This window comes from Armigeres subalbatus, chromosome 3, assembly GCF_024139115.2.
Source record: "Armigeres subalbatus isolate Guangzhou_Male chromosome 3, GZ_Asu_2, whole genome shotgun sequence".
Classification (NCBI taxonomy): Eukaryota; Metazoa; Arthropoda; class Insecta; order Diptera; family Culicidae; genus Armigeres; species Armigeres subalbatus.
Genome location: NC_085141.1, coordinates 158,432,161 through 158,456,840, shown reverse-complemented (window position 1 = coordinate 158,456,840; position 24,680 = coordinate 158,432,161). Strand labels below are relative to the sequence as shown.

Genomic DNA, 24,680 nt, shown 5'->3' with positions numbered 1-24,680 from the left:
ATTGTGAAATGTTTATAATAAAATGTTGAAAATAAAATAAACTGTAAAACTTAACAACATGTGTTTTCAAGTAAATAGATGATCATGAGAGAAAAATGTCCCTTTTTACAATTCTGAATTACTTCATATTTCTTCTTGAATGTACCAAAAGTGGTGGTTATTCGAAGGACTGACGTGATAATGTTCAAAATTATTGTAGATACCGATTTATATTTTTTACAGAATATGTTTTCTTTGCTCCGTCGCTGTTGTTTTCCCGATTTCATTTTTCATTGAATACTGGAAAGAAGTTCACTTTAGTTTCTAACAAATACAAAATGATGCAAATAGCCAACTACTAACGAGTTATCGGCAATTCATTCTGTGCTACTACTACGTTCGTGAGATTCAACGCCGTTTAACGAATTATCATAACGGTCGTCAAAAAATGTGACCTGATACATATTGTATTTGTGTATTTTTACGTGATTTGATTTCGATCGATTATTACCTCCAGCTGTTGTGAAAGTTCAGACAAACTAGGAAATTATAAATTTCAACCACGTAAAAAGACCTAGTCGTACCCAAAAAACCTTTCATTCAAAAATTTGTAATTTGTGATCTATGCTTTTAGAGCTGCGGAATATGTTCTGGAATGTGTCGATGTGACTAGATGCACCAAGTACAGCTACGAACGATGGACCAGTTTTGTAACGAACGTAGTTGCTAACAAGTGCAAAAAACGAATGTAAATAAAATAGAAAGAAATGCCTAATATAATAGTTTTATTCAAAATTAATTGTTGTGTGTTCGGTGTTATTGCCTTCAGCTATCATTATTTCGGAATGTCTTGAGTTGTGACCAGATGACCAATCAGTCTCATAATATTCTGCTACCGTGCTTTGTAATGTTAAGAAATTCTATGAGGCGAAAACAAGCATCCAGTATCGATCGTTAAGTTGTCTCTTCTTCAGGGTATCAGTATTCCGGAATGCCCTAATATCATAAAGTTCGAGAAGATCATTCAGAATCGATCAAGTAATTACTTCCTGGACCTGGACCCTAGCCTGCACCAAATACCTACCGTCATAATATTTTGATTTTACTTGCTTTGTAATACATACACGTAAAAAAATTTAATGTTGTTTATTATTAATATTTCTAATACTTTTTTGCCAAAGCAGGCGCTTAATGACATGTATAAGAAAAAACTTATACATCGCATTGGTCACATACATTCGGAAACTTATACTTTTCATTAACTTATGAATGTTATAAGCTTTTGATATGGGATCATTCATTAGGTGGCATAATGAAGAGTATAAGTATTTTCGAATGGTTTTTTGCCATAACATATAAGGTTATTTTTTTACGTGTAGTACCATCAGGCTCATAAACGATCAGTAAACCGAAAAGTGTCAATTTCCTCCAATCTTCATATTCCGCAATGTCCGGGAAAGCGATAAGACGGACCAGATACCCTGAAAATTCTTTTCATGACTCGTCATGGAAATCCTGAATCAGCTTTCAGAACTGATAAAATGATCATTTCATTAAGAAAATAATGGATACGTATTTTTATCCAGAGAACAACAAAACTTTGTGAAACAGAGCTAAAATTACGGTTAAAAGCCTGTTTCGGAGTTCGGTTCTGGCTCGGAGTGAACCATGATATTGTCCATCAACTCCATAAGGTGGATTTCCACTTCTTCCACAATAGGTTGCGATGGAGGAACTTCCAACATTTTAGCAAGCGTCAGCGGCGGAGTTTTTTTTTTTTTGGTGACGGCTATTCCTCATCTGGTAAGCGATTCGTATCATTATTGTAATTTCCCACAAACGGAGCTCGTTGATTGAGTTCCTTTTGTACTTTCTTCGGTACATCGACGAGATCGGTGTCGTCGTCGGAAGACAAATTTGTGAACCCGAGGGGATTTTCCATTCTCAACAGTATTATGTTAGCTTATTGACCAGTGCCTTACAAATATTGGTCGTAGAAGTTGTTTCATTCTGAAATAACGTAAACTACATTTAAATGGAACTATATGAAACAGATTGAATTTGCTGCCTTACCTTGCAAAATAGTAGCGACGAAACTGCTTTTTTATTTTTGATTCCCGGAATTTCCGACTCCAAATCCCAGAAACAGTGGACAAAACTGATGCGAACCCAATTTTTTGATTATTTACCTCGAACTGTCACTTGAGGAGAGTTGTCAATGTATTAGTGATCACAAGACATGTGTTCACTACCACAGGTACCTGTTTTTGGTCGACTCACAAAATGACTCACGTTAGGGTCAGGTTACACTAATGTTACGCTACACAAACGTTTGAAATCAGCAAACGCCTAACACGATGTTGCAATATAGCGTAATTTTAGTCGAGGTTTACCCTAACGTGAATCATTTTCTTAGGCTCATGAGGTAACATGTTACCCTAAAGTTCGGGTCATGTTAGGCTCATTCTCCTTGCTGGGCTACCTATTTTTCCACGACATCATCGACATCATCATTAAATTTTTTTTAAAGAAAATTTTTTTCGATTACTTCAATGCGATGTTTTTATTTTAAGAAAAATCAAAACAAAACCTGATGTGATCCTGATGCGAGAGACCGGAGAAACGTCAAACCGTTGTCGGACTTCACAGGAAAATCAACGCGTCAAGTTTGTTCCGCTTCGGTGGATTGAATTCGTAAAGTGAGTGAAAATATTTGTTTTTTCGCGAAAAACTAGCATCAAAAAGCCGGTTTCCCAGTTTCCAGGTGAACTAAAAGCATTGCGTCTCAAGAACCGGCGATGAGCTCCTACGGTTGTGAGTAGTTTTAAACCAGTCCGGAGGATCCAGAAGGACTACCCTACTTTGCTACATGATTATTTATGGTGATGTTCTCTGTTACTAGAAGCCTTATCGGAACATTAGGGCTAGAATTTTTCAAAACTTTAAGGCTTTAGATTCGTTTTATACATTTGTAATAATGATATAGTGCACCGATCCATGAATTAAAAATTAAGCTTTACATGGAATCTTTGTTCTTTAGTTTTTTGAAGTTACAGCACATCTTCATAAGGCATACAACTGCATAAAACAATGTTGCGGTGAAGAGAAGCTAATATAATTTGATTAAATGTTCGTAAATGTAAATAATTGGCATCCAAAAGTTATTTTAATTGTTAGTTTAATTTCTTGTTTTTCACTGCATTCCAGTCTATGAAAGGTGTCTTATTCTAGTTGTTTATTTCAATGTTAACTTATTTCTGTTGTAAATAATCAATGTTAATTGTAATACCTATTCGTTTACCTGTTTATGTTCTTCGCATCGCTAAAGTGTTTTTAACATTTCCTAGAAACCATTCCCCAGAACGAATAATTAAAAAAAAATGAATTCGTTCTACCTATAGCAATTGAATCGAAATTGCTTTATTGCTTGAAGTGCTGCTTGATTGCACTTTTCGCATATTCTTCAGTTTGGAAGACTTATGATTCTTTACCTAGTTATACTGTTAATGTGTATCTAATCGATGTCAAGTTTATCATTTTCTATTTTCTATCGAAAGGAAATAAATAATATATTTATTTGCTTAATTCTGGGGAATGGTTTTTTTTTTCAATGCAATGTTTTTTTTTGTTGGAAGTGTTAAAAAGAATAACGACCGCGTTCAACTTCAACATTAGCGAATTGTTTACGCAGGGACTTCATAAACGTTCGTATTTAGCATTTCTTTATTCTGGTATTTTTTTCCCTTCTGTTCGGATTTCGGGATCTATCGGAATCAGGTAGCAATTAGCAAATACTTTTACCTAGTTGTTTGTTCAAACACGAAACCGCTGCGGTAATCTGGTCTATTCGAACCAAGAGTCAGCTAGAAGGTCTCTCACATCCTCTGTGGTTTGGGAAACACTTTTGGATTGCACGGAATCATGGCAAATAAGATGGTCGGGAAGGGTAAATGTAAGTACTGCAAATGTTTTATTTCCTCTGTTCAGTTTCTTCTATTCTTTTCTACCATCGCTGTTAGTTTTATGTGTTATCATATGTTACAATACATATCTAGACTAATGTAAGGTAGTGCAAATAGATACAATTATTGGCATGAATAAAAAAAAATACACCTTTTTTGGAAGCTGTAAAATTTTCTCTTACTACACGGTGGAAGAAATACTGGTTCAACAGGAAAATAAATCCCGAACGGGTAGGGTTATAATATAGATAACTAACACCATGATGCCTATCGTTTCAGTGCCCGTTGAATCAGAAGATGCACAAAAGCTACGCTTCCAAGCAGAACTCGAATTCGTACAATGCCTGGCGAATCCAAATTACCTTCATTGTAAGTATATTTGTTTAATGAATAGGGGAGTGTCCTAAACGTATTCTGATAGTAACAAAGATACGTACATTTTTTTCAATACACTGAGGTCGTTTTTTATGCGGTTTGTTTTTGATTTTTTATGACCTTTGAATTTAATGAAACATTTATCCCACGGAAAAATCCACAAAAAACTAAGAAAAATAAAGTGGTATTAATCGTACCTAATTGTTTCTAACCTCGATTTTTAGAATGGCGATTGTGCTCTCAATTCAAACTATTTTGATCAACTAATGTAGTACCCAACAGGAGAAACAGATTGCGATCTATCCGGTAGTAACGTCTGTTGAACAAAATATGCTGAATAGAGAGAGTTTGAGTCGTTTCAAATTTCAAGGTCAAATACAGTTACGCCTATTTGAAAAAAAGTTCCTAGAAATGGTAAAAATTGAGGTGAGCCAAGAAATTGATAGAAATTAATTCAAATCAAAATAAGAAATTTATATTTATTTCTATCTTATGGTTTTCCCATCTTCTTTGAAGTTAATCAGAAGTAAAACTAACAGGGGAACTGTTCCGTCTTCCATCTCACTGAACATATGTTCATCTCATCGCAAAACAAAGAAATACAGCACCAATCTCGTTGCTCCTTTGCTGAAAAAAATCACAAAGATAAAAAACAAAACAAATCGAATTCCTTTGTATTGCTTTGTTTTTGATGGAATGGAAATGGGAGCTATGAGATGAAGTGCCGAACTGTTCCCCTAATTGTGGAGAAACAATTCTTTTCTGAAAATGGTAAAAATGGTCCATGAGGATTCCGGAATGTTTTATTTTTCATTCTTTATAAAGGCTGAAACAAATATTTGTGGAAGGGATTCAAAAAAAAATAGGTTTCTCAGATTTTTTAAGAAAACTGATTAATTTTGCGATTTTATTATTATTATTATTATATTTTTATTATAGAGGTTTTAACAATAAAGTCATTCTCCTCAAAAAAGGGGAGAAAAAAAAGAAAACATATATAGGTGCTAAATTTTGTCTAATAATTGAGTTTTCTTCAAAAACTGAATCAGTTTATTCTCATTTTCTTCGCTGTTATTGAGAATGCTGCTAATATCAACTTCCAACTTGGTTTCTGATCTTTCTACGTCATATTTGCGACATTCTGCAAGGATGTGCAGGACAAAAATGTCGATTCCGCAAGTTTCACAGACGTTGCTCTCTCTGGTGAATAAGGATCGATGTTAGATGTTCATGTGTCCAACACGTAGCCGCGTCAAAGCCCTTCGTTCTTTGCTGGATGTTCTGTCCTTCCAGGATATTGTGGTTCGTTTGATCCTTCGTAGGAAGCTTTCATTGGTGTTTCGCCATTCTCCTTCCCAGCTGCATCTGATGTTGAATTGCACTATTTTCTTGGCGTCGTTTGCAGGAATGGGGATATTCGGTTCGGTATCGTTGCGCCCAATAGCAGCGAGATGGTCCGCTCTTTCGTTACCATTAATGCCAACATGCTCCGGAATCCAGCATATTGTGACATTTTTGGTTCTAGATAGCATTTCTGCTTGCTGTATCCAAGGGTGATTGGATGTTCCGCTCTCGATAGCGGATAGACAGCTAGCTGAATCTGAGAATATAACAGACCGATGGTTTTCATTGAGATTCTGAATTGCTAGCCCAATAGCAAAGGCTTCGGCCGAGAAAATATTACAGCCGTCCGGGAGTCTTCCATGGACCTCTTCACTTTCTGAAGATATAACGTATCCTACCAGTTCGTTAACCACCGATCCATCTGTGTAGATTTTAAAGTACCCTGCGTATTTCCTAGTAGCTAATTCAGAAAATAATGTTTTTTCTTTTAGTGGTTGTAGGCCAACCTTAACGTTTCTTTTCATGGTCCAGTCAATATACGCACCGGGATCAGACCATTGCCGATTACTTGATCGATGTTTCCTTGCTACGGGAGGGATGGATAATCCCGTTAATTTATTGTAGTGTTCGTTTGGTCTTGTGACCATCGGCAATACTGCGACCTGATTAGCTGACCATAGTATGGCTTTGGTAGCGAGGATTTGATACCAAACATAGCTGAAGGGTAGCTCTCCACACTCGGCCATCATTGATTCTATGGGACTGGACCGAAACGCTCCACAGATACTTCTAATTATAGCATTGTATGCAGGTTCCAAAATTTTTAAAACTTTTTCGCCGCCACGGCTGACGAGCCCTATGCCGTGCGTCATTCTCGAAATAGTAAGGCTTCTATGGATCCTAAGTAGAGTACTTCTTGGGCCACTGGTCCAGCGACCTCCTATGACTGCGAACAGTCGTTGGATGGACGCCATTTTTGCTCGAAGTTCTTCGGCGTGCTGCCTGAAAGATAATCTGCTGTCGATTACAACCCCCAGTAGTTTAGCCGATTTAACTATCTCTAACTGAGTGTCATTTATCCTGACTCTGGGAAGTTCACGGTGTTTACGGCGTTTGCAGATGCGTATTATCTTTGATTTTTGGGCTGACAGTGCGAATCCAGTTTTTTCGGTCCATGTTTCAATCTCCCGAACTGCTCGTTGGAGTTTTTTCCTGACTGTTGATAGTGACTTGCCAATAGAAAGAAGAAGTATATCGTCTGCATATACGTATATGAGAATACCTCTTGGGATGACTTCGAAAATCTCATGTATGCTGATCAGGAATAGAGTTACAGATAAAACCGAGCCCTGCGGGACTCCGTTCTCCTGTGTTCGAATTTCGGATGTTGCACCACCTACAGCTACTCTAAACGTCCTATTAGATAAAAAGCTGCAGATGTATTTTGCGATACGGCCTCGGATTCCCCATGAGGCTAGTTTAGCGATAATTGGATATCTCCAGGCTGAGTCATAAGTTTTAGATAAGTCAAGCAAGGCTGCCTCGCAATGTTCCCCGGATTCTAACGGCTCGTGTAGCGCGTTCTCTAACTCTGCAAAATAGCTATCTATTCCTTTACCATGTTTGAATGCGTACTGCCGTCGATCGAATAGCTTGTCAGACTCCAGTCGCGTTGTTAATCTTCGGTTGACCATCCTTTCCATTAGCTTACCCACACAGCTGAGCAATGATTTTGGTCTGTAGCTGTTGACCTCCTTATTGACTTGCCTTGTCCTTTGTCTAGTGCCCATATTAATTCCCGTATTTGGAAATCTTGATTGATAGTGTCAGCTTCTTCACTTTCGATGTTTATCTCAATGCTTTCCATTATTGTTTTTCTATTCCTGAAAGCGAGGCTATAGCTCTCTGTGGATGAGGCCTCGAAGAAATGGTCGGCGAAAATTTCCGCTAATTCTTGTGTGTTGTCCACTGTTTTACCGTTGTGTTGGAGAGATACATGGCGAATATTCCGTTGACCTCGGAGCGCATTGACCTTGCGCCATAATGAAGCAATCGGTTGATCTGAGTTGAAGCTGGATAGAAAGTTTTCCCACGATTTATCTTTAGCCTCACGGATGATGATTTTTGCCGAGTGTCTGGCTATTTTGAATTCCTGTGCTGCTAGGACTCTTCTGGGATCGTCTTCATTAATGCGTTTCAATGCTCGTAGTTTTTTCTTCGTGTCTTCACAGCTATGGCCACCTCTTTACTCCACCAGGGTACTGCTTTGCGTCCAGGAGTGATGTTTGTGCGGGGGATAGTTTTTTCTGCTGCATTGCGGACAACGTTCTCAAATTCTTCTAACGAAATACATCGGTTACTTGGTATTGATTGCTCCACTATTTGCTCGAAAGTTGTTCAATCCGCCTCTGAGTATTTCCATTTTTGCCGCATCGTTATTTCGGAATTTCGCCCAGCACTAGTGAGACGAATGGGGAAGTGGTCGCTTCCACCGGTATCATCTTTAACTGACCAGAGAAAGTGGGAAGATATTTGATTTGAAACTATGGTCACGTTTTACCGGTTGTACAGTCCAGTCTTGTGTGACCACCGTTGTTCATAATCGAAAGGTTGTGTATAGATAGCAACTCCTCTAGTTTGGATCCCTTCCGATCTGTAGTTGTGCTACCCCAGATAGTGCTGTGTGCGTTAAAATCGCCCATCATGATTAGAGGCTTCGGTAGCAGATGAAGGAGGTCGTTCAATTGATTTTGCAAATCTTCGGCCGTGATTTGAGGTGACAGATACACTGAAACGAAGGTTGCAGCTATGGGATGTGACATAGATATAGCTACCGCAGGCAGAGGTGTTTGAATATCGAGAAAAATGTAGGCTGCATCTCGACGGACAGCTAGAGCCACAACGTTTCTGCGTCGAAGAGTTCCGTCGGCTTGAAATCGCCAGTCGTCTTAAGAAGGTTTTTAGAAGGTTTTATGTGCGGTGATCGGAACCGACGACGAGTGTCTCTTGAAGTGCGATGACGAGCGGTTGGAATTTAGTTGTTTCTAATTAAAGATCATTGTAATTGCCCCAAAGACTTCTGATGTTCCATTGCAGGGCTATGGTTGTTGGTTGTTTCGAGTGTTCACTGATCTGAGTGCTGCAAGGTAGAGTTTCATCAGGAAGAGAAAGTTCACATGAAGTATTATACTTGCCATGGGATGCAAGCTGGAAGCCCCTTTCTCCTTCTCTATACTCGAGTCGGGGACGATTTTGTGGTTGGCGGTGCGTTGATGTGACTGAGATAGAGGGTGCATCGGGGGCTTCCATAATGCTTGTTGCGGCACGTCCCAGTGATAGGTTGTCCAGCGTAGAAAAGCTGTTATTCTGTTGGTGGGTAAGATGTTTATTTGGCATTGTAGATGTATTGTATCACAAGCTCCGAGATGGCAAGAAACTGTTCCTCTTTTGATTTGCACTTTTTGAGGTGATAGAAGAGATCCCGAGCAAGTCCCAGGAATTCCGAGATGGTGAAGAGTGCCGAAGTGTTCTGATGTAGACCTATTGGCTCCAAGCCATCGCGAACTACTTGAGAGAACAATGGTCTACTCCATTGACCGCTGATGTTGGTTGGATGATGAGATGTTGTTTCAGTGGGTATAGCGGAGGTATTCGTCGTTAGCTGTTGACGATGGGATCTGTCTTGGTTGTTGGTGTACCGTTTCGCTTTTGCTTTATTCCGGTGCTGCAGGTAGCTTTCCCTGGTTTTGCAACCGTTGTAGTTTGCCTATGGTTTTCTCCACAATTAGCACACCTGATTTTTTCGCGCGCATTGTTGTTTTCGTTGTTCCCATCTTTCTTGGAGGGAATTTCGCATTCTTCAGTCAGATGGTTCTTACTGCACTTCAGGCATACCGGCGACAAGTTTCAATGTCTAGAACCATGCCCGTAACGTTGACATCGGTTACATTGTACGGCGTTACCGGGCTTTTTTATGTATTTTCTCCATCTTACAAGTGCGCTGCACACGTACCTGATAGTTTGGAGATCTTGGAGTCGTACTGTATTTATAGGGAAGTATAGTAGGTATGGGACCAGGTCTGTGTTTTTTGTAGACATGGCTTTAACTTCCAAAGCCTTGACTCCAACCATGTCAAGCTCAGTTTTTAGATCGCCTATATCCATCAGAGGCAAGCCTGTTAAAACAATTTTGACGGGTGTATCACTTTTCGTTTGGTGTGTGAAAAATTCCCATGAATTAGCACTCATTACGCGAATAATGCTTTTGAAGATATCAAAATCCTTGGTGATTACCAAAGCACTACCTCGTATGCCTTTTGTGTGAAAGCTGTCATTGAGCACATTGTTGCTTTTGAGCAAATCTCTAATTTGCCTCGAGTCTCGCTGTAACACTGTTATAGGCGGACAGTGCACCCTCTTGTTGGGGGGGTTATTATTATTCCTGTTTACGATTTGCATATTCTCGTTTTCATCTGTGGGTGCAGTTGAGAGAGTAGTATACCTATTCGCGAAGTCGAAGCAAAATTATTCACACAAACAATGACAGTTCTTTATGGGTTTTTACAGTAGAGCAACAGAGAGGAGGAGATGGCGGCCATGTTTCACTCAAACTCTGACAGATAGCAATGGGATTTCCCATAGGAGGGAAGAGCAGAATTTGCTTCGACTTCGCGAATTACTCGTGGGGATGTTAGCGATAGATTTTTGGCTATTGTCGGTAGTCATCGCTCGATCGTGCATTGTTGTTTTCTTGGTGGCCTTTTGTTTGTCACATTTGCTTCGCTTGGCTATTTGGCCTCTGCTTACGGAATTTTCACTATCGGATGAGATTTCATCACGAAGAGATTTGCTGTAAGCTCGCCGAATTATAATCTGCGACGACGTATTCGAATCTGCGGCATTCTGGTCGGAGGTTTCGACTTCCAGCCTTTAAACCACTTAGGAATTGACACGTATATTGCGATGGATATTTTGTGAAAAATAGTCGACGATATCGTAGCGATAGAGAGAAACGTGTCTGTATGCTACAAGATACCGATGAATACTGGATTTTATTATATTTATTCATTTATTTTTTACTGGCTTACCCGTCGAACCTCGTATATCGCATAAAATTAATCGAGACGATGAAGTATTCAAACGCAGCAAGTGTAATCACAAAGCAAAATTTGCAAACTGCTGTTTTTTTCCATATGCCAAATTTGGTTCCATTCGCTTGATTAATTCTAGAGTAATTTGGAAAATATGTGTTTCATTTGTGGGAGGCCCCCTTACCAGAGTTGTGCTGAATCATTCTCATACGATAATGATTCGAATTATCAATCCAAAACTTCTCGTTTGTGAAAAGTAAGCGGGTTGTCGTTTACGATAACTTTTCAAATTTTATCAATCGATAATAAACACAAAATTATCATCCTAATGTAAACCTTGCCAAAATTAATTTAATGTCAACAATGAAGTTCAATATGATGTTTTGCATTGTGTTTTAATGTTATGTGTAGATAAAAGTTCAAAAAGTCACGTTAAATACTTAAAATCGAGATGCAATTATCGCACGATTATCACTCATTAACGAATTTTTATCAATTGATTATTTATATATGTCATGTAATCATCCTAGATTACACTAAGGTTTTTTTACGTCGGTCCTTGTACAGCGTAAAGAAACGCTAGTATGGATCGTGATATGGTACATGGTCTTCGTGCTTTGAAACCATTCCGATCTACGATCAAACTCATCCAAGTATTGTTGAAGAACATAGCAACTTATTGATCATAGTAGGCAACCTGCTACACTGTTCTTTGACATACGTATAATTTGTAGAAAAATAAATCATTCCTGAATTACACTTCAAACAGTAAAGACGTGTTTGATCATTTGTATGCTCAATTACCAATAGGTAATGAGCCCAGAAGAACTCATTGAAGAGGATAACGTAATCTAAACTGTGAAATCGTTACCAGCTATTCCGAGAGATTCCAGTACGATGGGTGATCTCAAGACGTCTTTCAAGAAGCTTGGTGATACCAACTATGCGGTATGGAAATTTCGAACTTGTACTGATTCAAGAGGACCTGTTGAGCGTCGTCACTGAACAGAAGCCTTAAAATCCGCCTGCAGCTTGGATCACGAAAGATGCGAAGGCACGTGCACTCATTGGGCTCTCAGTTGAAGATGGGCAACTTTCGCATGCTATTCGAGCATCATCGAGTAAGGAGATGTGGAACGCATTACGAAGTTACCATGAACGGTCATCTTTGGCGAATAAGGTCCATGTTCTTCGCAAGCTGTGTTCCCAGAGGCTCTTGGAAGGAGGAAGTATGTCTGAACATTTGAACGAGATAACCTGCCTAACTAACCGGCTAATTGCTATGGGAGAAGAGCTGAAGGAACACTGGATTGTGTCCATTATTTTGTCAAGCTTACCGGAATCGTATGGAAGCCTCATTACGGCGTTGGAGAGTCGACCGGAAGCGGATCTAACCTTGGAATATGTGAAAGGTAAGCTCCTTGATGAATGGAAGCGACGTGAAGAAAACCACTCGATGGAACAGGTATTACGAACTGGTGGAAATGAATCAAACAAACTATCCATGAAACAGAAGGTAACCTGTCATTACTGTGGAGTAGAGGGTTATTTCCATCGGGATTGTAGGAAGTTCGTGAATGACAAGAGAAAGCAGCAGAAACCCAGAGACCAAAAGGTAAAGCTAGCAGTGAATAATGACATCGAAATGTGCTTGGCGGCTGGTGAGCACACTGGTGAAGTGGTGACGTATTGTGGCTATTGGACTCTGGAGCAACTTCCCATATGACGAATGATGTACGCTTGCTTGATAGTTTGGATGCATCGCGGAAAACTGGTATTAGTTTGGCGGACGGAAATAAAGTTGAAGGAACTGGTGTTGGTACCGGTGGTAAAGAAGTTAAGGTTTAACTATCTGATATCTATCATCAAGCGCTTTCCGGAAGTTTATTAGGTGTTAGCAAAACAACCGATGAAGGAGTCGAAGTTATATTCGACCAAAAAATGTGCAAGATAGTAAAGAATGATGTAATTTACCTGATAGGAGAGCGGCGAGGCGGTTTATATCATTTGAAGGCTAGACCCGAAAGAGTACTGGTTACTGTGGCCGATCATTCCCAACAATGTATTCATTTGTGGCATCGCCGATTAGGTCACCGAAACGCGGATGCGATTATGCGAATTGTTCGAGACGATATGGGAACCGGTATAATGATGCAGAACTGTGGGGTTCAAACCATCTGTGGCCCGTGCTGTTAGGGAAAACAAAGCCGTATTCATTCCCGAAAGAATCGGAAAGCAGAACAGTGGCCGTGAGTGACTTGATTCATATGGACTTGTGTGGACCATTCGAAGAGTGTACACCGAGCGGAAACCGATTTTGTCTGGTGATAATCGATGATTTCTCCCGTTATACTAAAGTATACTTGATGAGATGCAAATCTGAAACGTTTATCAAGATCCAACAGTATGTTAGTTTAATAGAAAACCAATTTGGAAGGAAACCAAGAATCATGCGAGCAGACGGTGGAGGAGAATTCAACAACGGTAAAATAAAAGAATTTTGTGCAAATTATGGAATCCGGTGCAACAAACCGCTCCCTACAGCCCTCAGCAAAATGGTGTAGCTGAAAGAAAAAACGAGCAATGGGTAATGTTTTTAACATAACCGCGAGTAGACGTAGGACTTGTGGGTTCGAGTCCATCGAAGGGAAAGTGGTTAGCAGGGCTTGGATGAATGAGGCAATGAAGATGAAGACCGATGCTTCAGCACCAGATATACTCCCGAGGAAGGTAGCTTCACGAGAGAACAGTTTCAAAGTGCTTAGTGAAGAATGCTTCCTCGCTCCATATGGCACTGCTGTACGAAACAGCTAGAGAGTGAAATCAAGCACCCGCTAGTGCAGAGAATATTTAACTCTCGTGCCTCACTTATACCAAGATGAATACACAGCTAGGTGTTGCAGTCTGCAGGTTGCAGTCTGCAGGTAAAGTTAATGTCCAAGTTGATTATTCAAAACTTTTGGAAATATATCTAATAATTAAATACATAATTAGAATTGCTTTGTTTCTAACAATAAAGCCCTTATTTACTCAAGTAAATGTAGGGCATTTATAGATTTCTTATTGATGATAGTATTTGAAGTTTGAAAATTCTATTTATAAAATGTTTAGACTTGGGCAAAATGTGCTATTTCAGGGGAACTGTCCCGTTTTCCAAACAAAGAAATACAGCACCAATTTCGTTGCTTCTTTTTGCTAACATGTGTGCTTACTGCTGAAAAAAATAACAACAATAAGAAATAAGTCAAGGAGCAGTTATCTTACTAAAATAGAGGAAGTACTGCTAATACATCATCGAAAATATATTTAATGTTTGGATTCCAAACTCCGAGTCTACGTCAAGTTTAATAATACAATTTCTCAGAAAATGAAAAACAAAGAATCAGGTAAAGTTTATTTAAATATTCTTCTGGAAATTATTTTTTGCGGACTTTTTTAAAACATTTCCTTGTATACAGCGAAATTTTCTAATCTAAAATGGATATTAACACTATTAGTGATTGTGCATCTTTAATTGCTAATGCCTTCTGCAAATAAATGAAACTAATTATTTTAATCAAATTTTTATTTTCATCGTTGTAGTCGCTTTTTTTTTGCTGGGGAATCAGAACTGTTATAGTATAACCATGTTTTAATGTTCTTCTTCTTCTTATTGGCATAATTACATCCCCACACTGGGACAGTGCCGCCTCGCAGCTTAGTGTTCATTAAGCACTTCCACAGTTATTAACTGCGAGGTTTCTAAGCCAATTTACCATTTTTGCATTCGTATATCATGAGGCTAACACGATGATACTTTCATGCCCAGGGAAGTCGAGACAATTTCCAATCCGAAAATTGCCTAGACCGGCACCGGGAATCGAACCCAGCCACCCTCAGCATGGTCTTGCTTTGTAGCCGCGCGTCTTACCGCACGGCTAAGGAGGGCCCATGTTTTAATGTACGTGTCGTTTAGTACCAAGCACAACTTAACATATGGTCAGTCATATGACTTGACTCGTACCCATCCCGGAATCATGTGGATTATGAAACCAATCATCTGGATGAGCAGACCAAATCTCTCTAATTTTATTCTTCTTCATCCACTACCGCTGCACTCGCTGCCTCAGCCATCATCGGTCTCTATCCTTGAACTCCGAGCGATACGATGGGTGATTGCATCCATTGCAACCGACACCACTGCATCCTCCTGCATCATCAAGCACAGAATGACAAAAAAAAAATGCGCCCACTTCTTTCATGCATATTCGCAGACCCACCGCCAGTTCTACCGATGGTGACTGTATGCTGTCGCTGTGTAAGTAAACACAGCGAACGAACGAACTAAACGAAAAATGCGCGAGCAAAAAGCACGTCAGTACGCGCTGCTGTCATAAATTGTAATGACTCGCACACGGCAGGCACTGCTTCTTTTATTCACAAAGAAAATCTTCCGGTAGACCCGAAGGCCCGTGACATACCGCATTCTGATGTCCGTGTTAGCAATGCACGGGATTGGTTACATATGGAATTTTTACTGGTTTTGACAAGAATAGAAATTTTCAATAGCTTATCGTTAATAATCTTAAGTTTCAATGAAATAGGCAAAATGGTGGAGAGTATCCGAGTCGATTGATATATAAATCTTAAAAATCCATCGAAAGATAAAGGCGCTAGTAACGTTCAAAATCTTCCCTTCCAGCGTAACGCTCTCGATTTCCAAAAATCTAAATGACACCCAGTATAGTAAAGAAAGACGTAAGTCCTACGTCAAAAGCGATACCTGGTCAAAATGATGAGATGTATGTTAGCATATTTGAAGCTGGAAAAAAGGTTTTGGGGAGAAGCCATAGCAACAGCAAATTACATCCAAAACCGTTTACCAATATCATCGTCAAACAAAACGCCCCACGGTGTCTTTATGGGGAGATATTATTTTTCAAAAATCAGTATCTCTGAAACACCCACCACGCGAAATTATATGTTCTCCTCTTTCATATAGTGGGTAAACTGAAATGTTCTATCGGGGGATCTAGAACAACTTTTTTTTTAATTATTTTCGGTGCAAACTCCATAGAAATCTCAAATGATAGCTGATTTAATGTGTGGAAAAATGACCCCCGATAGAACATTTTAAAAATGCACCTACGTGAATGAGGAAAACCTACACAGAAGAAAAAAAGTACCCAAAATTGAGTATTTTTAAACTTACTTTTGAGTTATTTTTTTTCACTCTTTCTTTTGTTGTCAAAAACAAAAGAGCCAAACAATCCAACGACGCCAGTTCAATGCGGGAAGCCAATTTTGAGTTTTATTACCTGAGGTCGAAATTGAGTGAATTAAACTTACATTTGGGTAAATAAATTTTCCGTTGGGTACTTTTTTAACATGGGAGTAAAGGCAAACTACTTAGACCCTACTTACTCAATTTTGGCCTCCCGTACGGATGTTCGAGGTTGGGTGACTTAAACTCACTATTGGGTAGTTTATTTCTTCCGTGTATACTTTCGTGTAGTAGGTGTTTTATAGATACTGATTTTTTGAAAATAAGCCTCGTCGGACAAAAACACCGTGGCCCTATGAGGAAATCAATTCAATTGAAGAAAACAACACATGGAAGTTTTTTCGATCTACCTATTAAAAGAAAAGTGATTGGTGTCAAATGGGTCTACAAAATAAAAAGAGATTCTAATGGAGAAATTTCAAGATTTAAAGCAAGGCTGGTAGCAAAAGGATTTAGCCAACAATATTTGCTCCGGTTGTATGTCAAGCAACATTTCGTACATTACTGGCAGTTGCTGCAAAAAAAAAGTAACACTTGCGGAGCCAGCTATTGTTTTTTTGGTGGGGTACCACTAAGCGCAAGAACAATAGCCTTCGGTGTGATTGCATCGCGTGGTGCCCCACCTCTGTCTCCGCCAGTGAAGAGGAATGCCTGTACGCCAATATGACATCAAAACTGCGTTCTTGAACGGCATCCTTGAGGAGGAGATCTATATGCAGCAACCTCCTGGATTTGTGGTTAAAGGAAGCGAACATAAAGTCTATCGATTATACAAGAGCTTAGGGTAGAGAACCATTTGGGCAGTACCCCCTATTCCCGTCCACAACGTTCATTACTCGATCGCATTACAACCGAGTTACTTGTTTTTTTGGTACATGGTTAGTTTCTGTCGACATCTAGTGATGTACAAAAAATAAAGCAATTTGGTTGGAACGCGGTCGAGTTATAGGGGGTGCTGCCCAAATGGTCCCGCTCCCTATATGGATTAAAACAGGCTGCTAAAGCATGGAACCAACAGCTCAACTCAGTACTAGAACAACAAGGTTTCAAGCGTTGTGAATCTGATCCATGTTTGTATTCGAAACTAAGAGGAGGAAAGCATTGTTATGTTCTAGTTTATGAGGATGACATTTTGCTTGCAAGCGAGGACAATAATCTAATCGTCCAAACGGAACAAGCTTTGCAAAACAAATTTGCGCTAACATCACTGAGAGAAATTAACTGATATTTGGGAATGGAAGTAAAGCAAAATAAGGATGGAGATTTCTGCATATGCCAAGAACGCTACATCGAACAGATTGCAAATTAATCCGGATTAGTAGAAGCTAAACCATCAAAAATACCCTTAGACCGAGGATATCACAAGCATGAATCAAATGATTGTCTTCCAGGTAACAAATAATATCAAAAACTTATTGGCCAGTTACACCAGACCAAATATCTCTGCAGCTGTGTTTATTTTAAGCAGAAAAACTAGCTGTCCAAAGAAAAATGATTGGGTGGAACTTAAGCGAGTTGCTCGTTATCTGATGACAAGCAAACATTTATGACTACGACTAAGCTATTTAGCTAATCTGTCTAAACAGAATTACAGTGTCTTAGTCAAGGCCTTGGCAGGTCACTGCCGACTGAACTATCACATGGCAAATATTCAACGCGTTGAATCATCTGTTTGTGATAGTTGTGAATCCGATTATGGAACTTCTTATCATCTGATATGTAACTGCCAAGTCTATGCGTAATTGCGTTTCCAAATATTTGGTAAACACTTACTTAGTGAAATTGACTTCAGAAACCTAAACCTTCAGAGTATATATAGATCTAGGTGTATATTATTTTGATATTTTTTTTAATTTCCCTAATTATTTTCAAACACCTTCAATTTGACATGAGTTGAAATGTTATTGTCTTAAAAGTAAAGTGAGTAATCAAAATGAATTTCATTTGAATTTAATACTTCAAATCATCTGCTCGTTATGCCTCTAGAACTGTCTGCAAATGTTATGCATATTTCCTGTTAACAAGCGTGGAACGATAACTTTGCCCCGATATAACTCCGATTGTCATGATTCAGAATTGACTACAGATTGTTAATCCGTACATTATTGGCCGCTGAGAACCAGCCGGAATATTCCGTTCCACGTTTTTTGCAACACTTACAAGTCGCAATATGTTGCTTGCAAGTCGTTCCGCACTACTTGTATGACAGCTGTTCGAATTGAAACACACAAATGAAAATTAACAATATGTTTCATCAATAGTTAGTTTTATCTGTGTTTTTAAAAATCCAGTTCGTGAAAAATAAGCAAGAAAAATAAATAATTTTCTAATACCGAGAAAACGGGATTAGAATTTGGATGATTTGTGCAGTTGATAAGATTATGGTATCTGGGGGAAACGAAGCTGGATCTCGGCGCAATTAAGTGCGTTGGCCAGGCTGAAAGCTGCAATCTGAACTGGTACAGTAATGACAATATATAAAATTTTGGAATTAAGGAATTTAAAATTCAGGATTTTTTTAGGGATTTATATTGATTCATTTGGTATAAGTAGTAATCGATAAACAAAAGTTATTTTATGAAAATCAACAGATTGAAAGCCGTTCGCTAGGGTACGAGCAAGTATGAAGCGACAAAATGTGATGGGAGGCATACATACCATCTATTGAATAGCACACAATTGAGACGTGAAGCTTCTTGCCTACCGTCCCGGTTGTGGGCGGCGACGAATTTAGGAACTAAGGAACTTAAAGATGACAGACAGACAGTTGTGACGAAAAACAGGCCACTATTCTCTAATAAAAGAAGGCAAAATACAATTGCCGAAACGTCTGACAGTTATAAAACCCTTTTTGGACTCTGGAATTAGGACTGCAAGACAAGAAAACCTCCCAAACTAAGAAGGATGTAGGGGAAGATGCCCCAAAACGCCCCCCCCCCCCCGGGGCAAAACGACTTTCGGGTATTCACTTATATTTACCATGTTTGAGATAGCCTTAATAAAACTAGACGTGAAATTATGTAGGTTAGGCGAAAAAAGGGTCAAAATAATAGATAGGAATGTGAGAAAAACTGAAATTTTCCACATTTTGATGAAACATCTAACATTTCGGCGAGGCAAAACGCTCTAGTGGAACTATCCTACAATGTACTCGCGTCTCCACGCACTGTTCATACCAGAATGCTGATGTGCCGACGCATGGTACGTTGTTCCTTAAGAGCTGCCTGCTAAAAGGCGTTTTGCCTCATGAGTTTTCCGGCAACGAAATATCACCACTTTTTTGAAATGTGAATATTATAAATATGATTGAGATTTTTTCTAATTTTAGTATGGCATCAGCTAGCTATATTGTTTAACTGTTGCGTGAGGTAGAAACACCCTTGAAAATCGTTATAGCTAAGGCATAAAAGCAGTCTATGCTTAGCTAGGGCATATTGCCCCTCCTTCCCCTATGCTATCGCCAAAAGATATTTTAGTTACTAGATAAAGATTGTCGCTTCGGTTCCCTTTGTTCTGCTGTCCGAAACATGTGTGGTACATACCTGTCAAATCGTATGGATTTTCCTTCTTTTAGCTCATTAAGATCCCCTATCCTCGCCAGCAAAAGATGTTCCGGACAGCGACGACAGCGACAATCTTTATCTAGTAACTAAAATATCTTTTCTATCGCCGCACTGTTCCTCATCGTAATCGACGAGATTTCGAATTGGCTGGTGACGTTGCACTGCGGTTAGAGGTTGCCACGCTTGACCTGAGTGATAAGGAATTGATCACTATACTGACGAGAGTATATGACTTGTCTTCAAACACAACATAGGGGTGGCCGTAATCCGGCGCACTGATGGAATAAGACAGCAAGACTTCGTAGATCCAATCGTGAAAAAATGCTTTCAACAATGCCAGCTGGGAAGCTTTACCTTACCGTTTAAAAGTTCCGGACTATCTACGCAGGAAGAGTTATTTTCAGGATAGAATGCTGTTGCAATCATCCTTTAATACACCACACCATACAATCTTCGAAAAACGACCGATGCCTTTATAAGAAGAGAGCATCAACAAAACGAAATTGATCAATGCAGTTACGCGATTATGATAGCAGCTTCTAACAATTCAAAAAGAATCTTGGTAGGGTTTGGGTCACCTTGAACTTTTATATCGTTAATTTGTTGATATTTTTCGGTGAAAACTAAACACACACTTTGCATAATTTTGCATAACGTTTCGGCCTACTGCTTTTCAGCCATCATCAGATTTGCAATTGATCAAACGTTCACCACCAGTGTGGTTTTCAAACAGTTTGAAAACCACACTGGTGGTGAACGTTTGATCAATTGCAAATCTGATGATGGCTGAAAAGCAGTAGGCCGAAACGTTATGCAAAATTATGCAAAGTGTGTGTTTAGTTTTCACCGAAAAATATCAACAAATTAACGATAGGGTATCTGTTCCTATATCAATAACAACAAGGCAATGTGCATATGAAATGCATTTATTTCTCACCCAATAATCATGAAACATGAGAATAATTATGCTCGGCTCACGTCATTTTTAATTGAAAACTATTTTGTAACTTCAAAAATGAAATTGTTATCACATTATAGAAGTATTTAGCTAAAAAACATCATTACTGCCATGCACCTATTTCAATAACATCCAAAAACAGTTAATCCTATGCCTGTACCTATATCAATAATACTGTTTCCAACATAAAATACGCACACTATTACTTTTGTGTATACGTAGCGATATGATTGCAGTGATGCCGAATTCTTCAATGTTTTGTATTTGAGTTGAAATATAATTACAAAATTGCAGTTTTTGTTGTAGTTTTCCAACTTATCATTTTAATTTTATGTTTGTCATAGCTTTTCTCTTCGATATACCTTGTTTTACAAACATAAAAGTTGAATTTCACAATGAAAGTTCAGTCAATCATTTTTGAAATAAAAATCTAGGTCGGCAACCCTTGCAGATGCTGCAAGCCATGTAAATAGTTTGGAATACGGACAAGGATAATTTAGACGTTGTTCGAAATAAACCTATATCAAACTATAGGAAATCGCGTTGGTTTTTCAAATATGATTATATTTATAGTGAAAATGTGATGTGCTTTATGTGTTGTGAAGTGAATTTTGAAAGGATACAAGCCTCAACACTTGAAATTTAGTGGAAAACGACGGCGTGAAATGAGATGAATCTGCTAGTAGCAATCGAGCAGTGCATCAAACCAACAGCTCAGAGGTAGGAAAATGAAAATAGATGTGTTTTATAATTTTGTTTTTAATAATTTGAGTCTTGTGAACTAAAACATTATTCATATGGAATTTTAAATAATATTCCAAACATTGGAGAAGGTGGTCCATCCATTATTGTGTACATACGATGTGAGAAATTGTAATCAAATTGATTTTTTATTTGGTTTATCAACGGTTGGGATTGATATACGGGCTGTTATTAATATGGGAACAGATACCCTAAATATATTCAAAAAGAATGTTCAGCATAGTTTGATCGAATTTGAAGAGTGCTGACAATCTTAAAACCCCTTCCGTCAGTTCTGGACGATCCGAGTAGCAATTACGAATTCTGTGGTAATTTCGTACTCTTGTTCTTTCAGCAACATGAATATACGCCAAAGCAACATAAGGCTTGTTCGCGACAAAATCTGGACACATAACTTTAAGAATAAAAATAAACTGCTGTTGGTTCAATTCGGTACGTTTTTCACTTCAAATGGCTTCATTCCTTATCGATGCTTCGATGTATGCACGAAACTTGGTGACATTTGAATTTTCTAAGAAATAATACGTGCCGAATGATCTAGCATCCTCAGTAGAATTTGTTTCGAGCTCGTATCCTTCTGGTGGCTCATAAAATCCGTTTTTGTTCCACTCTCTGACGTTTTAGATATTGTCGAACAAGCATCGACAAATTTTAAAACGCTTTGAGCAGTGTTCACATGAAAACAAAATGTTTTTAGTCATTTTCTGGATTGAGAGACCCGAATTTCAATTGCGACTGCACACAATTCTTTCCGAACCTGCAATTCCTTCGACGCCATTATTCACTACGTACTTGTACCACTCATAAGAAATATATTTTCAGAAAGTACAGACATAGATTCATCAATCTACGAAATATTTCACTCGTTGATGAGCTATTTCAAAAGTTATACGTGTTTAAAGGTGTCCAGATTTTGTCGCGTACAAGCCTTATATCTTTATAAGAACATAGCGTAACATATTTTTCTGTTGCCCTTACGCGTTACCTACTTAATTTTTAAAATATAATTGAATTTACATGCTTACCCCTTTTCGCATTTCACAGTTCTTGCGCAACGCGGTTTCTTCAAAGATGGCAACTTCATAAACTATTTGAAGTATCTACTGCACTGGAAGGATCCAGAGATGGCCAAGTACCTTAAATATCCGATGTGTCTCTATTTCCTTGATTTGCTACAGTACGAACACTTCCGGCGTGAGATTGTCAACGCTCAGTGCTGTAAGTTCATAGACGACCAGGCCATCCTCCTATGGCAGCACTACACTCGAAGGCGCACGAGACTTACGTCGCTGGGAACGACGAGCCTCACTGGTTTGGCTGTCGGTGGTCAGCCGGTCGGTGGCGGCGTCCAGGGGCCTCTACTGTCCAACGAGCCGATTCCGATGGCAAACAACAATAACCCAAACAGCACCAACGCCAACAACCCTCAGCAGCCAGGCCAGCAACAGCAAAACGGTGCTCCAATATCTCAGCAGAATGGTCTTTCGAACAGTACCGGAATGCCAGGAGGAGTGATGGGGTCAGGTGGTGGTGGCGGTGGTGTTAATCTCAGTGGTCCAAAAGTGTCCTAAGTTTTTTTTCTAAATAAAATACGAGTGAGAGTAAACATTTCGAACACCGCAGCTTCGAAAGATTTAATGTTTTCTTCTGTAAAAAAGACTGTTCTATAAATATTCTAATATCATGTTTATTTAAGTAATTTTATGCCTTCCTTGATTTCTGATATCGAAAGAAAGTCCTGTATCCTTACACCAATATACCTAGCCTTATCTGACAGCAAATTTCTCTTTCGGTCATTCCACATGGCGGTGCTGCTCTCTAACTATAGTCACGTGAAGCGCATATTTCGCGGTCTTGTTTATTGCTTCAGGTACGGCCCAGCATTTACCAACCACCACTCATCACTTAACAGGAACTGTAAAAACTGGTACATATTATGATCCGCGTCCGGGCAGCAGGGACTATGTCCAAGGGCTTGAGGGATCGTCAAGGCCATCTGCGAGTTGTTGCGCCTGCCTAGGATGTGTTGGGGTCTGACAGTGGGCTCTGATAAACCTCTATAAAAAGCTGCATGTAGCAAAAGCCGCAAGTAGGCTCCGCCAAAGCGACTGTGTGCCGCTCAAATCGCACAAGCCCAAGTCCTGGTGTTAGGTGGGACGCTACACAGCCCTGACACGACGGCCCTCCGACGAGACAGGAGGTTTGCGCAGGCCCAATAAGCCGCCTTTAAAAACAACCATTACGAACGACATAGAAATAATACGACTCTATACAATCGGCAACGACCTAGGCGACGAATAAAGGATCACGATTGGAAGCTTGGAGCATGGAACTGCAAGTCGCTAGGCTTTGCAGGTTGCGACAGGATAATCTACGATGAATTACATCCAGAGGCTAGCAATATGACCATGGTTTATCTTATTCCGTAACACACCACTTAATGGTATTTACCCAGCGTCACGGGAGCAGGTTATGAGTTACAAGTTGTTACACTAAACCATGCTTATAATTTCAACAACGATTTTTTAGTAAGTTCTACACTGCCGTTATATGCATAACTGTCCCATGTATATAGGAAATCCCAGCAAACATGGGACAAATATGCGTATGACGGCAGTACAGCATTGTTGTAATAAAGTTTAACATGAGCTCGAAGTTTTTGGTGAAACTGCAGCATGTGTATGAAAAAGGCAGAATGAAGTATAACAAATTTTGTGCTGTCTTTTACTATCGATCAAAAAATATTGTCTCGTCAAAATATATTCCCAAAAGTTTTACCATATATAGATGATTCAGCTGCAAGACAGTATGAAAGAGTGCTAGAACGATGTTTTGGATTGGGCTTTCGCTAATTTTCATGTAGTTAGACGTGTGAACATTCGTTTTGGCACGTTGAAAAATTAGCACGGTTTTTCGGCAAAAAAGCAATAAAATGATGTAATCAATTACTAGACAGAGAATTATTTGGAATTACAAAGCTTTATAAGGAAAAAAAATTGTTAAAATAAACTTGAAGAATCCAAAATTATGATGACATTTTTAAAATACGATTTTAATTAAAAATAACATTTTTAAGAAGCAAATTTAAAAACATATAGAGTACATTTGCCATTTGTTTTTTCGAGACCCTGATCTCGGTTTCATTAAAAACATTAACTTATTTATAACATGAATTTTACCGAACCTAAGTTTCCTGAGTTTCAAGTTTTGAAAAATGTGATCTAAAATCTTGAATTTGATGAATATTATTTTTTTTAGTATTTTTTTTCTGTGGTAAACCTTGTGAAAATTTCTAGGATATTTTATTCAGAAATTGTGCAGAAAATACTTCAACTCTTGTGAAATCTTTCACCAGGAGTTCAAACGGAAATTCCAACAGAAATC

General features: G+C 38.9%; 1 protein-coding gene and 1 long non-coding RNA gene across 5 annotated transcripts; one reads left to right on the top strand and one right to left on the bottom strand.

Moving 5' to 3' along the window:
• Positions 1-1,499: 1,499 nt before the first annotated feature.
• Positions 1,500-2,129, bottom strand: LOC134219843 (uncharacterized). Its single transcript, XR_009981685.1, has 2 exons — positions 2,053-2,129; positions 1,500-1,989 (listed from the first exon to the last, which is right to left on the bottom strand). It is a non-coding gene; the product is annotated as an uncharacterized LOC134219843 (long non-coding RNA).
• Positions 2,130-2,583: 454 nt separating this feature from the next.
• LOC134219120 (mediator of RNA polymerase II transcription subunit 31) lies at positions 2,584-22,995 on the top strand. Of its 4 annotated transcripts, XM_062697809.1 has the most exons (5): positions 2,599-2,678; positions 2,737-2,793; positions 3,757-3,931; positions 4,221-4,310; positions 22,341-22,995. In XM_062697809.1, the coding sequence occupies exons 3-5, from the start codon at positions 3,901-3,903 to the stop codon at positions 22,865-22,867; spliced, it is 648 nt and encodes a 215-aa protein (XP_062553793.1). In that variant the 5' UTR covers positions 2,599-2,678; positions 2,737-2,793; positions 3,757-3,900; the 3' UTR covers positions 22,868-22,995. The 4 variants fall into 4 exon arrangements, with proteins under 4 accessions (XP_062553796.1, XP_062553795.1, XP_062553793.1 ...); XM_062697812.1 differs by lacking the exon at positions 3,757-3,931 and having other exon boundaries at positions 2,584-2,678; XM_062697810.1 differs by lacking the exon at positions 2,737-2,793 and having other exon boundaries at positions 2,660-2,678.
• Positions 22,996-24,680: the final 1,685 nt, after the last annotated feature.

What these genes read in the sequence shown, in the direction of transcription:
- LOC134219120 (XM_062697809.1), top strand. Translation starts at nt 3,901, where the DNA reads ATGGCAAATAAGATGGTCGGGAAGGGTAAAT. An exon ending in GATGGTCGGGAAGGGTAAAT is followed by an intron (nt 3,932 to 4,220) that starts GTAAGTACTGCA and finishes CTATCGTTTCAG; the next exon opens with TGCCCGTTGAATCAGAAGAT. An exon ending in GAATCCAAATTACCTTCATT is followed by an intron (nt 4,311 to 22,340) that starts GTAAGTATATTT and finishes CGCATTTCACAG; the next exon opens with TTCTTGCGCAACGCGGTTTC.